Source organism: Phascolarctos cinereus, unplaced genomic scaffold (assembly GCF_003287225.1).
Source record: "Phascolarctos cinereus isolate Bilbo 61053 unplaced genomic scaffold, phaCin_HiC Scaffold_1;HRSCAF=81, whole genome shotgun sequence".
NCBI classification, from domain to species: Eukaryota; Metazoa; Chordata; class Mammalia; order Diprotodontia; family Phascolarctidae; genus Phascolarctos; species Phascolarctos cinereus.
Genome location: NW_027555514.1, coordinates 122,840,929 through 122,855,353, shown reverse-complemented (window position 1 = coordinate 122,855,353; position 14,425 = coordinate 122,840,929). Strand labels below are relative to the sequence as shown.

The 14,425-nt window shown below is 35.7% G+C and overlaps 1 protein-coding gene across 11 annotated transcripts in view; it reads right to left on the bottom strand.

Annotated features, from left to right (window-relative positions):
* Positions 1-14,425, bottom strand: part of CADPS2 (calcium dependent secretion activator 2) — a 708,547-nt gene that overhangs the window by 101,662 nt on the left and 592,460 nt on the right. For all 11 annotated transcript variants that reach the window (XM_078154013.1, XM_078153999.1, XM_078154004.1 and 8 more), the window contains 2 exons: positions 10,088-10,191; positions 4,176-4,332 (listed from right to left, as the gene is read on the bottom strand). In XM_078154013.1, coding sequence (XP_078010139.1) covers positions 4,176-4,332; positions 10,088-10,191 — 261 coding nt within the window. The remainder of the gene's footprint in view (positions 1-4,175; positions 4,333-10,087; positions 10,192-14,425) is intronic.

The window sequence follows — 14,425 nt, the reverse complement described above, 5'->3', positions numbered from 1 at the left end:
TGTTGACATCAACACTAATTTTAAATAACATACATATATGGCTAAAAACTCATAAATATGCATTTATTGGTCATAACCTTTGGTTGTAATTTGTAAACTTGAGATAAAAGCCTGCATTCCATTTCTAATTCCCTAAACTATACCCAGTTCTTAAAGGAAATTATGACACAGGGGAACTTTTCCATTTACTTGAATTGCTTTTCTCAGAAATACTTGATGTTTTTTTAAAATATGGTAATCATTTTAAAAAATCACAGCCAAAATCTAGACACATCAAAAACTGATGAAACTAAAAATCCAGACTAGGAATAAGTGATTTGCTTTTGCTTTTGTAGTTTAACTAAAAGTGGATTAAATATATCTGAAATTCCTTATCCTATGTATTTTGTAGTTAATATCAGAGGAATTTAATGTGTTATGGTAAGAATATTCAGAAAAATTAGAAAATTAGCATGCTATTTAATGTCTGTTTCACTGGAAACCTTATTTTTTATGCTTTTGCCATTTCAACATTCTTTTTGTTTCACATCTTCCAGTTATAATTAAACTGCAACACTTGCTACAAAAAAACCCCCATAAAATAATTCTCTAAAGTTCTAGTGAATGTTTCCCAAAAAAATCTGTAAAGAGAACATAATGCCATTATTTCTTACACAAAAAGCCAAATGCCAAAAGTCAATGAATGAAAAAACGTTATACATTTATTGCATCCTTCAATATTCAAAGGATCTGTGATTGTGTGGACTCTGTGCTCCCTTCATGGATGAGGACTGAAATTTCTTTCACTTACTTAATTTTTGAGAGTTGCTACAGTCAAGAAATTCATCATTCTGGTGGTGAGACATATTTTCTGTATTTTACAGAAAAAAATCAAACAAACCAAAAAACTTTACATCTTAACATGTTAGACAAGCAAAATGAATAATTCATCTCTTCTAAAATATTTGATCATTATGATTAATTCGGCAAGAACTGTAAAGCTGCCCAAAGATGAACCGAACTATGGCCAACTTTTTTTGATCATGCCTAATAACTGAGGAGAGCAGTATTAAACATAATGTTTTTATTTTGGAAAAGAAGGTTGGGTTTGTGTTTTTGCTTTGTTTTGTTTTGTTTTTTGCTCAACAGGTTTACCTTCTTAATTGTACTTTTATTAAGATAAATTGTTTGTGTTCAATGAGCACATATTGGCTGAAAAGGAAGTCTTTCTTGGTCCTTTGCTCTTAGTATCTTCCCCTTTCCCCTCACTCCCTTAAAGGGCCTTCCATCAACTATCTAATTTGTATGCACTTAGATAAATACATATATTCTCCCTTGTTAGAATGTAAGCTCCTTGAGGACAGGGATTGTCTTTTTGCCTTTCTTTCTATGGCGCCTATTAAGCATGAATCCATGGTTGTTGCCTTGGCTTGATGACTTGCTGGCTGCTGGTGGGTGAGTAAAATAGTAGAGAAATTTATTAAATGGTAGGGAAAGTCAACACAGGAATTCAAAAGTTTATGTCAGCTAATTCACATATGGGCAATTGAAAGGGGCCTATGCATCTATCTGGAAAATAACTTTGCCATGGTATCAACAATGTAGATTATGGTATAATATACTGGCTTTAATATCACTTCTAGGTTTGTATCCCAAAGAGATCATAAAAATGGGTAAAGGACCTACGTGTACAAAAATATTTATAGCAGCTCTTTTTGTGGTGGCCAAGAATTGGAAATTGAGGAGATGCCCATCAATTGGGGAATGGCTGAACAAGTTGTGGCATATGAATGTAATGGAATACTATTGTGGTATAAGAAATGATAAGCAGGCTGACATCAGAAAATCCTGGAAAGACTTACATGAACTGATGCAGAGTGAAATAAGCAGAACCAGGAGAACATACACAGTAACAGCCACACTATGCGATGACTGACTTTGATTGACTTAGCTCTTCTCAGAAATGCAAGAATCTAAGACAACTCCAAAAGACTCATGATGGAAAATGCCATCCACATCCAGAAAAAGAGCTACGAAGTTTAAACGCAGATCAAAGCATACTATCTTCTCTCTCTGTTTATTTTTTTTTGTTTGTATCTTCTTTCTTGTGGTTTCTTCCATTAGTTCTAATTCTTCTTTACAACATGACTAATGTGAAAATGTTTAATATGAATGTATATGTATAGCCTATATCAGACTGAACGCCACCTTGGGGAGGGAGGAAGGGGGAGAAAATTTAGAAATCAAAATCTTATGGAAGTGCATGCTGAAAACTAAAATTAAATTAATTAATTAATTAAAAAAATACTGGCTTTATAATAAGACCTTCCTGAAAGTTGGGAGTAAATAAGATAATCAGTATTTTAAATGATCTCCACAGGCTAAAATAATGACTTCAAATAAACAAGATAAAATGACACAAGGATATGTGTAAAGTTTCAAAAATTTAAAAATCCAAGATGAGGCAGACATACTTTTCTAGCAGGTTCCATGAAAAGAAGTCAGGGGTGTTAAATAAATAATCACAAGCTCAATAAATACTAATCGTAAAGAAAAACAAACAAACAAAAAATAAATGCAATCCTATGTTGCATTATGAGGAGGGCAGAAGTCAAGCAATAATTCTGTTGTACTCTCTTGGTTAGACTACACCAAGGGTGTGATATTCAGCTCCTGGAACATTAAATTAAAAAGATCACAGCTAAATCACCATTTTGCCTAAGAAAGCAGTGTGCTACACTGATAGTGTCAGAGAACCTGAGTTTACTAGATTTCATCCCTGATACTGAGTAACTGTGTGACCTTGCAGAGATTGCTTAAACCTTCCTTTTTAAAATTTTCCTCAACAAACAAATAAGGAGATTGGACTACATGGCCTCTGTGGTCCTTTTCAACTTTAGAGCTATGATTTTATTCTCCTAAGACAATGGGAAGGAATCTAGAAACTATCTCCTTTGAGTATCAGTTGTAGGAACTAGAAATGCTAATTTGTCTAAGATGTAATCAGGGTCTTGAAGTATTTGAAGGACTGCTATGGGAGGGAAGGAGTAAATTTATTTTGTGCTTCTCGATAGGACTGCACTAGGCCCAGTAGGGTGGATCTTACAGAGCTATAGATTTCAGTCTGATATGCAGAAGGACTTCTTACTAAGAGGAGTCAGCAATGGAGTGGGCTGCCTTAGAAAGCAATCGCCTCCTTGGCACTGGAAGTGTTCAAGCAGATGCTGGAAGCCCATCTGTTAGATGCGTTGTTGTCAGGATTCCTACATTGGACAAGGAGTTAAAAGGAGTAACCTCTAAGTTCCTTTCCAACTCTGAGACTCTATGAAATTAGAAACCTTGATAATAGTTTAATATTGAAATATAATATTTTACTGGTTCAGTTTCAGAGGTATCCTGGCAGTGAAAGAGTTCTAGAAAAAAAGTAAATTTCTAAATTTTCCTCCACAGACACAAATATTTGCTAGTTCCTTGTACAAGTGAACTTAAGAGTTTTTCTGACGGGGTGGCTAGGTGGTGCAGCGGATAGAGCACTGGCCCTGGAGTCAGGAGGACCTGAGTTCAAATCTGGCCTCAGACTCATAACACTTACTAGCTGTGTGATGGAGAGCAAGTCACTTAACCCCACTGCCTAGCCCAAAAAAGAAAAAAAAAGAGTTTTCTTGGAGAAAAGTGAGGACTGTTTCCAGGGGTGTGTTAGAGCCACCCCTGTTAGAGCTAGAGACAATTATTAAATTTTCAGTGTGAGCATTTACACTTGGGAAATCAGTGAATCCTATATATCAGAGCCTGATTTGTTGTTTTACTGATTGTCCAGACTTAAGAAACTGATGGAGAAAACGTTCAGAATTTAAATTAAACTTCAAAGTGATTTTCAGAGAAGTGGTTGTTAAAGATTTACTACCATAATCTTGACTGTTGCCATGTGAAAAGTTGACAAGGAGTACCGTACAGATGGATGAGGGGAAGAAATAAGTGATGTAATGAAGATATCATGGTGACCAGCATAAGATGGTAAGAAGGGTTAGCTCTGGGACCTAGGAAATCCTGGTTGCATGGTGAGGATGAAAGATACATAACATATTCGTCCTGGGAGAGTCATACTACAGCTCTCCATACACATGTATCCATTAATCACACCCATGCCTATACTCACACCCTCACCCACACCCACATTAATGGATCCAAACTCTTACTGTCATTTCTTAGGAAGTTATTTAGCAGTTGGAAAAGTGGAAAACTATCCCAAGAATCTTGTGGCTGAGCCTCTAGTGCTGAATCCATGTCCACAGTAAATAATGACCAAAATTTCTCTGCATGTTCGGCCAACAGATCTGGCCACCAAGCAAATGCCTAGCAAAGAATAAAGAAAGAAGATTTGTTAGAAACATAAAGATATGCCGGTGCCTACACTTAATGATATTGTGAACGTTCTTAAATAAAATGAAAACTTTTTTCAAGAAAAAAAAGAAATTTCATAGGAATAATAAAAGAAAAAGAAAACCAGAAACAATGGTTTATCACAGTATGAAAAATAAACATTATCTCTGAAATCTAAAAATTAATATTTAATTTTAGAAAGTTCCCTTGGCTGGATCTTTAAAATTTTTTTCCAAAACATAGTTAGCTGTCTTTGTTATATTTTCAAGAGAAGAAAAAGTAGGAGAACATTTTCCCTCATTCACACTTTTAAGAAAATGTCAGTTTCATAATAGCTTTACACAATGAAAAATAACATACCTCAGTTTGGAAATACCAGCTATTTTAATCTTTGTTGTAATTAATTTTTTGAGAGAAAGCCTTTTAAAGTTAGGAAGTTCCACGTTTACTTTCAGTACCATGCTAGGAACCTAAGGCTTATCCCTGAAAAACCTATTGAACTTCTGCTTTTAAGAAAATGAACTGTTCAATGCAAACTTCTAAGATTTTGCTGTAAAACAGTTAATTCATAGTAACTATAGGCCCCTGAGCATTGGTGATTAAAAGAAATTGGGATCAGTATTTGTATGGAGAGAAAATTTTCAGTGCAAGCTTACTTTAAAAATTCTTGCTAGATACTATGTCTCTTAGAATGGATATGAAATACAAAAAGGAAACTTGAGGAATGCAGCAGCAAGCAAGATTTGCATCCCATATTTTTGCTCTCTTTTCAAGGCATATTGATGGTAAATAAGAAAGGACTCTCAGAATCCTCATAGTGAGTGATGAGAGACAGAACACAGTGTCTGGGATATAGTATTTGCTTAACAAATGCTTATTGGTTGATTAAATAATATCCTGTTACTTCAAAGAAATTTTTTCCAAAGTTATACATCAGTTATAACATAGTACCTACCACTAAAACAAGCTAAAATTAAGAAAACAATCATGATGTTCTAGGACACTTAGATAACATCAATTCCTTGTATACTTTTTTAAGGTTCATGCTCATAGCAGTCTCCAAGGAGAGTGAGACTACAAGGAATATAAATTTCTGACAGCTTCTGACTGGCCAGATTCTGAGTTTTTCCTCTAAAATTTAATAAAGTATTAGGAAAAGCCTACAAAAAAAATCCTACTGTGAAGCTTTGTCAGATAGGAGGTCAATCCATTTTCGTCAAAGCTATACCAGTGGGATGTAAGTTCTGATGACCTCTGCCAAGCTGGAAAGGCCTTCCTTATCCATTGTCCAGGTAACCAAATATATTGTCTCAGAAGGCCAGTCATGAGAGAAGCTCATGATCATTAGTTTGGACACTAAATGATTAAGTTATTTTTAACCATAGTTATCTATAAAACATAAACAAATACAAAATAGACTTCAATGTGTTGACTGTATGGCAGCAACCTCTCACTTGTTGCACAGTGATGGTGGGAAGGAAGAAGTGAAATGAAAGGAAGAAGAAAGGGAGGGAGGAAGGGAAGAAAGAAGAAACATACACCAAATTCTTGTCCTCTGTAAATATAAGGCCTAGCACCATCCCAGCTAGGGCCTCAAACACCATATTAAACGTCCAAAAATGACCAAGGTCTCAAAGACCAGTCAGAGAACTGAGCTGATGTTCCATATGTGGGATATCTCCTGGATATACATACCTCCACTCTCTACCATCACGGGATGAGGAGTTTTGTGTGAATTTAGTCTATCCTTAGAGCATACTATCACCCAGGTATTTATTGATTCAGACTATTGGCCCCAACTATGCAGTATCTAGAGAATAACATCAAACCAGTGCCATTGTAGGATCCTGGAGGATCTGGCCCCAACCAACTGGCACTCCTCTAATCCTATAGTGATTCAGAATTGCTTTCTGCTAAGGCAGCATCTCCTTCCCCTGCTACTTCTTCCCAAACTTTGGTCATGACTATTGCAGAACCATACCCTTCTCTAGTCCCTTTCCTTATCAGCTCTATTGTATTTCTGTTTACCTGTTTTTATCCATCAATAAATGTAAGCTGCTTGAGGGTGGGAGTACCTTTTATCTTTGTACTCCTAGCACAGTTAGATGGTAGAGTACATACAGCATCAGACCTAAAGTCAGGAAGACTCATCTTTCTGCGTTCAAATCTGGCTTTAGATACTTATGAGCTGTATGATCCTGGGCGAGTTACTTAACTCTGCCTCAGTTCTTCATCTGTCAAATGAGCTAGAGAAGAAAACAGCAAACCACTCCAGTATCTTTGCCAAGAAAATCCCAAATGGGGCCACAAAGAGTCAGATACAACTTAAACAACTGAACAACAAAATTCCTAGAACAGGGCCTTGCACGTAATAGCTGCTTAGTAATAGCTTGTTGAAGTGAATTGATTGGTATAATGGAGAGTGCCCTGGATCATGAATAGGTTCCTGGATTTTAGTCCTGATTCTGCCACTAATTAGCAGTGTGTCCTTGAGCAAGTCACTTTACCAGGGCTTGCTTTCCTCATCTATTAGATGGCATCTACAACCCCTAAGTTCTACATAGTCAGACTATAGAGCTGAAAGAGTTTACTAGAGAGTATAATTGGAGCACGAGCATCTAGTTCCTCTGGAACCATGACAATTATGACACCTTGTAGTTGGATGGACTTAGTGGTTCAACCAAAAATTCTTCTCAATAGATGTCTAAGAGGTCAGTTATTGTGAGAGGATATTTAGTCTTGAGGTTCACCAGAAAAGATTATCCAACCTTCCTAAGAAGAAGAAGGAGGAATTCTGAAGCAGGACTGAGAGAGGAGGTCAAGAGGACTTCAGAGTGAGGGAGAAAAGTCTTAGAAGAAAAGTTGCTGTCAAAGATCTGAAGGAGAAGTAACCTGCTTATCTGAAAATGTGTCGAAGGACAGAAGCAACCTTTTAGCCTCGAAAAGTAAACTGCCACTGTGAACAGAAGTAAAATGGAAATAAAAGGACCTGACATACGAGCCACTTGAAGGTCTCTTGGAGGCAGATAGATTAACCTCTACCAAGGGAGTTGATCTGGGCACTCTTTCAAGGAGTCAGGAAACTCTGGTTTGAACATACAGCAAAATAAATATTAGACCAGAGAACCAGAACACTGATTCACTTTGACATTAACATAGCAAACCAGAAAATTCACTCTCCATAAATGTCTAGAGAAAGTCAGATTTGTCTGTGAATGAAAAAATCCCCAAGACATATTGATTCCCTGAGATGGGTAACAGGAATATTGGTGATATGTAATTAATCACTGGTAACACACACCCATACAGCACTACAACACCTAGCCTAATTAGAGAATGACTCCTACTCTTGAATTTCAAGGAGGATAAAAATATCTTTAAAAATGAGAAATAATGAGAATTTCTTTTTTTTACAATACAGTGTCATCAAATAAAGAGATCTATACCAGAAAAATAGGCAAAAACAATGTTATTTTGTGTGAGATGGGACACATACCTCTCTTCCCTGAGGGAATCCAAGGATTTGAAAGCATTGTAGAATGGGAAAACATTAAAATATTAAAAAATGTAACAAGAGTTCATTGTCGTAATTTTATTATGAAATCTGTGTTTCCTGTCTCTAGTTGCTGTACAGTGATTGTCTTGTGTAAAGGTGGCCTGTATTCAATAAACTTCCATTTTTTTCGAAGGTTGGAAAATAATATCAGCTTTTTGTTTTGTTGGTACCCATTACATTTTAATATGTATATTAGTTTTCCTGCAAATTTTAATTGTAATTGCAATGAGTATGTAACATTTAATAATTACCTTTAAATGGTAGGAAATGAGGATCATAATAGAGTAATGAGTTTGAACCTTGCATAATTACCATTTTCCTTATTGGTGCTAGTAAAGAACAAACCATCCGGACCATAAAGAATCTATTTCTTTTACAGAAAAGTACACTGTATTTTGGTATCCAATCAGAATTAGTTGGTTTTTTTAATTTGTAAAAGCCTAATACTTTGATGATAATGCTTTGCAACAAAAGACAAAGAGAAAACACATCTATTTTATCAAATAATCATTTGCAGTGTAACACAGCAGTGATACTAGTGTAGAATAGAGCCTCCTGGGAATTCATCTCAAATTATTGAAGCAGCTGTTTCTTCAGTTTAAAATAAAATATCCATAACAAGTTCACACATGACAGATGCAAGGTAAAAACTAGATTCCACAGTGTGAGCAAAAAGCAGATGTTTTGAATGATCATATTTATAACCAGATACAATAAATCTTCGTTTAACCATGGTATGGTTTCATGGATATTTTTATTCAAGGAGTTATTTAAAATGTACTTCCTGTAGTTTCTTACATCTTTTGAGAGCAAGGTTTCATTAAATGTAAATACCCTATAAATTATATATACATACACACACACACACACACACACACACACACACACACACACATATATGTCTGTTCTTGTATATCCCTGCTTACTTCTTGTGGTTCCTCAATAACCAACCAAATTGATTCTATAGTACTCAATTTTATTATGCCTTATGTAAAGAGAGCGTCCTCTTCCCTCCTTCAGTAAAAAAGAAAAAAAAAGAAACTTCTTTCATTATTGTGAATAAAACTCCTGATCTTATGTGGAGTCATTTTTAGGGTTTAAAACAGGAGAATCAATATTGCTTTTAACATGTTCAGATAATCTTAATTTGACATTAGCATCTGAAAACCATTGTTTTTATCAATTAAAACAGTGAAAACTTATACACACACATTATATATATATATATATATATATACATATATATATATATATATATATATATATATATATATATATATAGCTAGCAATTATATAGGCTTTAAGGTTAGCAAAGTGCTTTATCTACGTTAACTGAATTTAAAGATTTGAGAAACTTGAATAAAAAGGGTAGAAATTTGAAATGCGTCTATTACTTGGAAGTTTCTAGCAAATTTCTGATTAGATACTACACAAACAACCCTTAAAGCACTACAGAGATGTCAGCTATTATGACTATCTCCCAAGCCAGAATTGCTCTCTTTCTTCTCTGTACTGTCATAACTCTGTACATCTCAATGGACTTGTACATTATGTCTTTTATTTATAGCTATCTGTGTACAAGTCTTACTTTTCCCACTTGACCCCAAGCTCCAAGAGGGCTATGGGAGGCATTGGGACATAGTGGATACAGTGCTAGACACGGAGTCAAGAAGGCTTGGATTTGTGAATCCTGCCTCAAACACTTACTAGCTGAGCCTCAGTTTCTTAATTTGTGAAATAAAGGGGTTCCCCTGGATGATCTCTAAGTTCCCTTCAAGCTCTAAACCTATGATCCCTTGTGTGATTCTTCATTCTTTCCCCTCAAAGCAACCTGCTCATTCCCCTGTACATGGCAGATACTCAATATCTGTACATATTTTCTTGAATTGAACTGCTTTAAAACTACACATGCTTTCATTTCATCACCTTCGGGTACTATCACCAACCTCTCTCTTTTTATGCCTTTGGATTTCTATTTCTGAACCAAGAATTCCATCAAGGGAATGCAAGTATAATTTGATTTCTGTTCATTTTACATAAACTTCCTTCCCTGAAGGTGAGTGGCCTGATATGCATCAAGGATCATGGCTAACCTGCTCTTTAGTGTTGCTCCCATTAAAGGGAAGAGAAGTACCTAGGGCATTATTCTACATTAAAAACCATTTTCCTCACCTCTGAATGATGCTCTTCATTTTGCTGTAATACCTCTATGCAGAGCTCTGCTAGATGAAGGACCTCCTCTAGCTTTCTAGCAGGAGCCACTTGGTTCATGATCTCTATGGCAAAAAAGAGAATTACAATGATATTACCTTGGAAAGTCTCAACCAAGACAAACACATATTCTAACAGTGCTGAAATAAGAGTACGAATGGATGGTATTTGGTTTTTTTTTTTTGGAAGGAATAAATGATTCAAGACAACAGATACGCTACAATACGAATGAATACACAGTTGTAACAACAGCAAATCCCAGTTCACCAGATTACAGAAAATATTTCACCTTCAAAGCAATCACAGGAAAGGGAAAGCGCTTTTCTGTTTAATTCAGAGGAACTAACAGGTGCGCCAGTACATTAGATGTTCAACTTCTGTAACAAACAAGTTATAATTTTCTTCAAGATCAGGAATACAAAGAGAGAAGCTACCATGGATCTGTCTCTGTCTCTGTCTCTCTCTCTCTCTCCCCCTTTCATTGTATCATCAATACAATGCCATCTTCACAGATGAGTCATCCCTAAAATTTGCAAAGCCTGGTTTTGTGGTGGTAGTTGTTGTTGCCATTGAAATTCCATGCCTGAAATGTCTATAGTTTAGGTGATTACAAAACTGAAAAAAAAAAAGTACAAAGTCACCTAAAACCACTCTGACAGCATGCGATTAACTGATTTCCTTCCCAGCTCTCCCTTCGAAATAACCCACAGTTCTTTGAAGCTGCAGGTTCTTTCATTACTGTATCAAAACTGGTGCTCTAAAAAGACAGCTCAGAATAGGATTATAAAGTAGTGATCCAGAACTCAGTACCATTGAAAGCAAATAGCTCATTGAAGAGACACAACTAATTTGGCAGGAATGAGAGATGGATGCTGCCAATATTGAAAATGTTTCTAACGATTTACAAAAGAGAACTTCAAGTAGGAAGTAAAGGGCATTCAAAATAAATAGTTCTTTGGCTGGATGGGCCCACTATATCAAGGAAGTTGTAGGAAAGGCATTAAAACTTTCAGGAAATAAAGATCTCTTGTCTGGGAAGCCTGGGGGCTCTTTTGTTTTTTTCCTGTTGAAGAGCCTTCTACTTCATTTTCTCACCACCCCATCTTAACACCCCAAGGGATTTACTTGGAATAAGAGTCTTTTCCACTTTATTTATTTCTCAGATTTCTTCTTCTCTGGGTCAAGTAAAGAGGCCAGTCACCAGAGCTACTCTGGTTCTGTGTCAGGAGGAAAAAATGTTATATTTCTTTATTCAGGAGTGTCTAGTAAACCTAGCCACTTTCTTTCCTCACTCAAATTTATCTTCTTTCTCCTCTTTTCTTCCTTATTCAACTGCAGATGGAGAAATGGGTACGTGTGATGAGAGAGAAGTGCTGTCTGAATAGGCTTTGGGGGAAGATAAACCATATAAAAGTGTACCTTTTTCACTACCCCCAGGTCCATCCCTGCCCTTCCAGTGCAGCCACAACCCCCAGCAAGATGAAAGTTTTTGCTATCTACCTTGTGGCAGGGGTAAAGGAATATGGAAACCCAAATTCTCTGGAAGATGCTCAGAGTATGAACCACTTTCACAAAGTCACAAATACCATCACTCCACTATTCCATTCACTATTAGGATATGAAAACAAAGGCTCTAATTTAAGAAGCTCAGATTCATACATTCTTAAATATGCAAGGGACAAGTGAAGGACACAGAACAATTCACCCCCAAATGGAAAAAATCTCTCCTACAACATCCCTGTAAATAATTTTCTACCTCCCAATGACAGGAAACACATTCTTTATTAAGGATCTGTATTGTTGGACAGATCTAATTAAAACAATCTAGTTGGATAGAAATCATACACACATCCAAGTAAAGTGAGTGCCAAACAAGTGGTACCCAATTTTAGTACTGATTGAACAAACCACTTGCACAAACAAACATTAATATCCTTGAAAATATATTTTATGCCAGGGGTCAGCTAATTACCACTCAAGGACAAAATCTGGTACACCACCTGTTGTTTTGTTTTGGGTTTTTTTGTACAGCCTGCAAGCTAAAATGGTTTTTACATTTTTGAATACAGTAAAACTTTATTTTAAAATGTAAAAAACATTCTTAACTTGTGGACTGTACAAAAACAAGATGGGCTGGATTTGACCCAATGACTCACACTATAAGGCAGTAATATGCTGACTTTTGTTTTACACAACTATTCATAAGCAAAGTGTAGGTAATATCCTACTTATGCTGAATTTATGTCCAGCAAGTTATAGGTAGCTGCCTACTCATGGCCAGTGTTCATTTTTCCAATGCCTTTCCAATTACCTATAATTTTAAACTCATCTGAAATACACACACACACACACACACACACACACACACACACACATACACACATTAAGATTTTAAGCCACATAGCATGATTATTGGGATAATATTCAAGAAAGATTTTATAGCAATGAGCAGTCTGGGATCTTTCAAAGTAAGACATATTTCCCAAACGCTCTTCAGTCTGATCTAATACTCATTTCTGGGCCTTACTCCTCATTTATATGTATTATCTATTGAAAAGCTATGTACTAAAAACTAATTTGACATGCCACTTGCCCAGCTAGTGTAAACAATATTACTTTTAACCTACTTTAGATCATTTGTCAAATTTCTTTCACAATGCAGTGGTTTTCACTCCAGAGACTAATATTCTTGGGCCTCATACAATTATTACATTGGCCGTTATGAAAAAGCACATTTGTATAACCTCAAAAGCTCTAGAGAAGCTTCCATTTTTTTATGCAAAGCACTTTCCATGACACCAGTCAACATTTCTGGTTTTCATATATATATATATATATATATATATATATATATATATGTATGTATATATATATGTATATATATATATATATACACACACACACACACACACACACACACACCACACACACACACACACACACACACACACAAACACACACACACATACATATATATAGTTGTTTTACTTCTCACTTGATGTCAACATTTAGCAGGTCACTGAATGATTTACAGTCATGTATATCATAGTTCTATAACCTTAGTGTATGCAGACACTTTTCAAGGCTACATTTTGTTTTTCCTACTGAGTTAAATACCATTTTAAAATCACTGAAGCATAAACACAGTAGGATCTGTATTTTCTACATCCCTTAGTGAACTGTCTGATCCTAAAGGTGTGGTTTCATGTAGAAACTGCCAACAAAGCTCGTCTTACCTCCTCTCACATTTTCATAAAAAATGCATGTGAAGCTTGCAGAGACATTTGACATAAAGATCTTATAGAGATGATTGTATGATTGCATGCAGGTGTATGAGTTGGTAGTTACCTTTTTTTGGAAAGTTGGGTGGGGGTAAACACAGCATTCTTTTGGAATCTTCCCTTCTTTGAGCTATCTTGAGGATAGATCACAAATGTTTCTGAAATTGTATGGTTTACAATATGGATTTATTATGTTTTTATTCAGTCAGGTCCAGTGATTTTCCTGCCAGTGACTGATAACGAGAATAGTCACTATAAAAATGCCACTCAATATGTTCCAGATTTATATATCCTTGTTGTTTCATACTGATTTAATCTAAAAATACATATATGTGTGTTTCTGTGTGTGTGTATGTATGTATGTATGTATGTATGTATATCACTTGGTTTAGTTCCAAGGTCTCTTTAGCCCTCTTTTCTCAACTGCTTTTCACTCCTTTACGAAGTAAACTTCTGAATCCTTTTGTTTTCCTCTTCTATATGGTTATGCAGATGAGCTTGTACTCTAAACTGGTACTGTCCTCTACTTCACTGTCTTTCTGGGTTTGCTGACTGGGTTTGTTTGCTGGGTTTGGCATTTTCTGGGCTACTTGGGCCTCCTTGTGGCAACTGTTCTGTACCAGCTAAATCTGAGTTAATGCTTTTACTTTTGTCCAGTTCCAACTTCCTGGAGTTGCCATCACCTAAAAAGGTTAGGTGGGAGCTGCTGTAAATTCAAGGTTATCTTTTTATCTTTATCCTTTTCTTTTTTTTCCCTAATTTGGAATTTACTTTGACCTCTACTCTAACAATTTAGTGACATGACTATACACAAACAATTGATTCTGAAATGATTACTCTCTGTAAAGAGTTATTGCCCATCTGGAAATGATAAACAGTAAATTGATTTTTTATGGTTTTTGTGCTTGATGTGTACAAGGCCTATCAGGCTTCTAAATAATTTAGAAGTCTTGTTTATTTAATATCTTGATTTCAACTCATATTTCCCAATATAATTTTTATCATCCTTTCCAATACA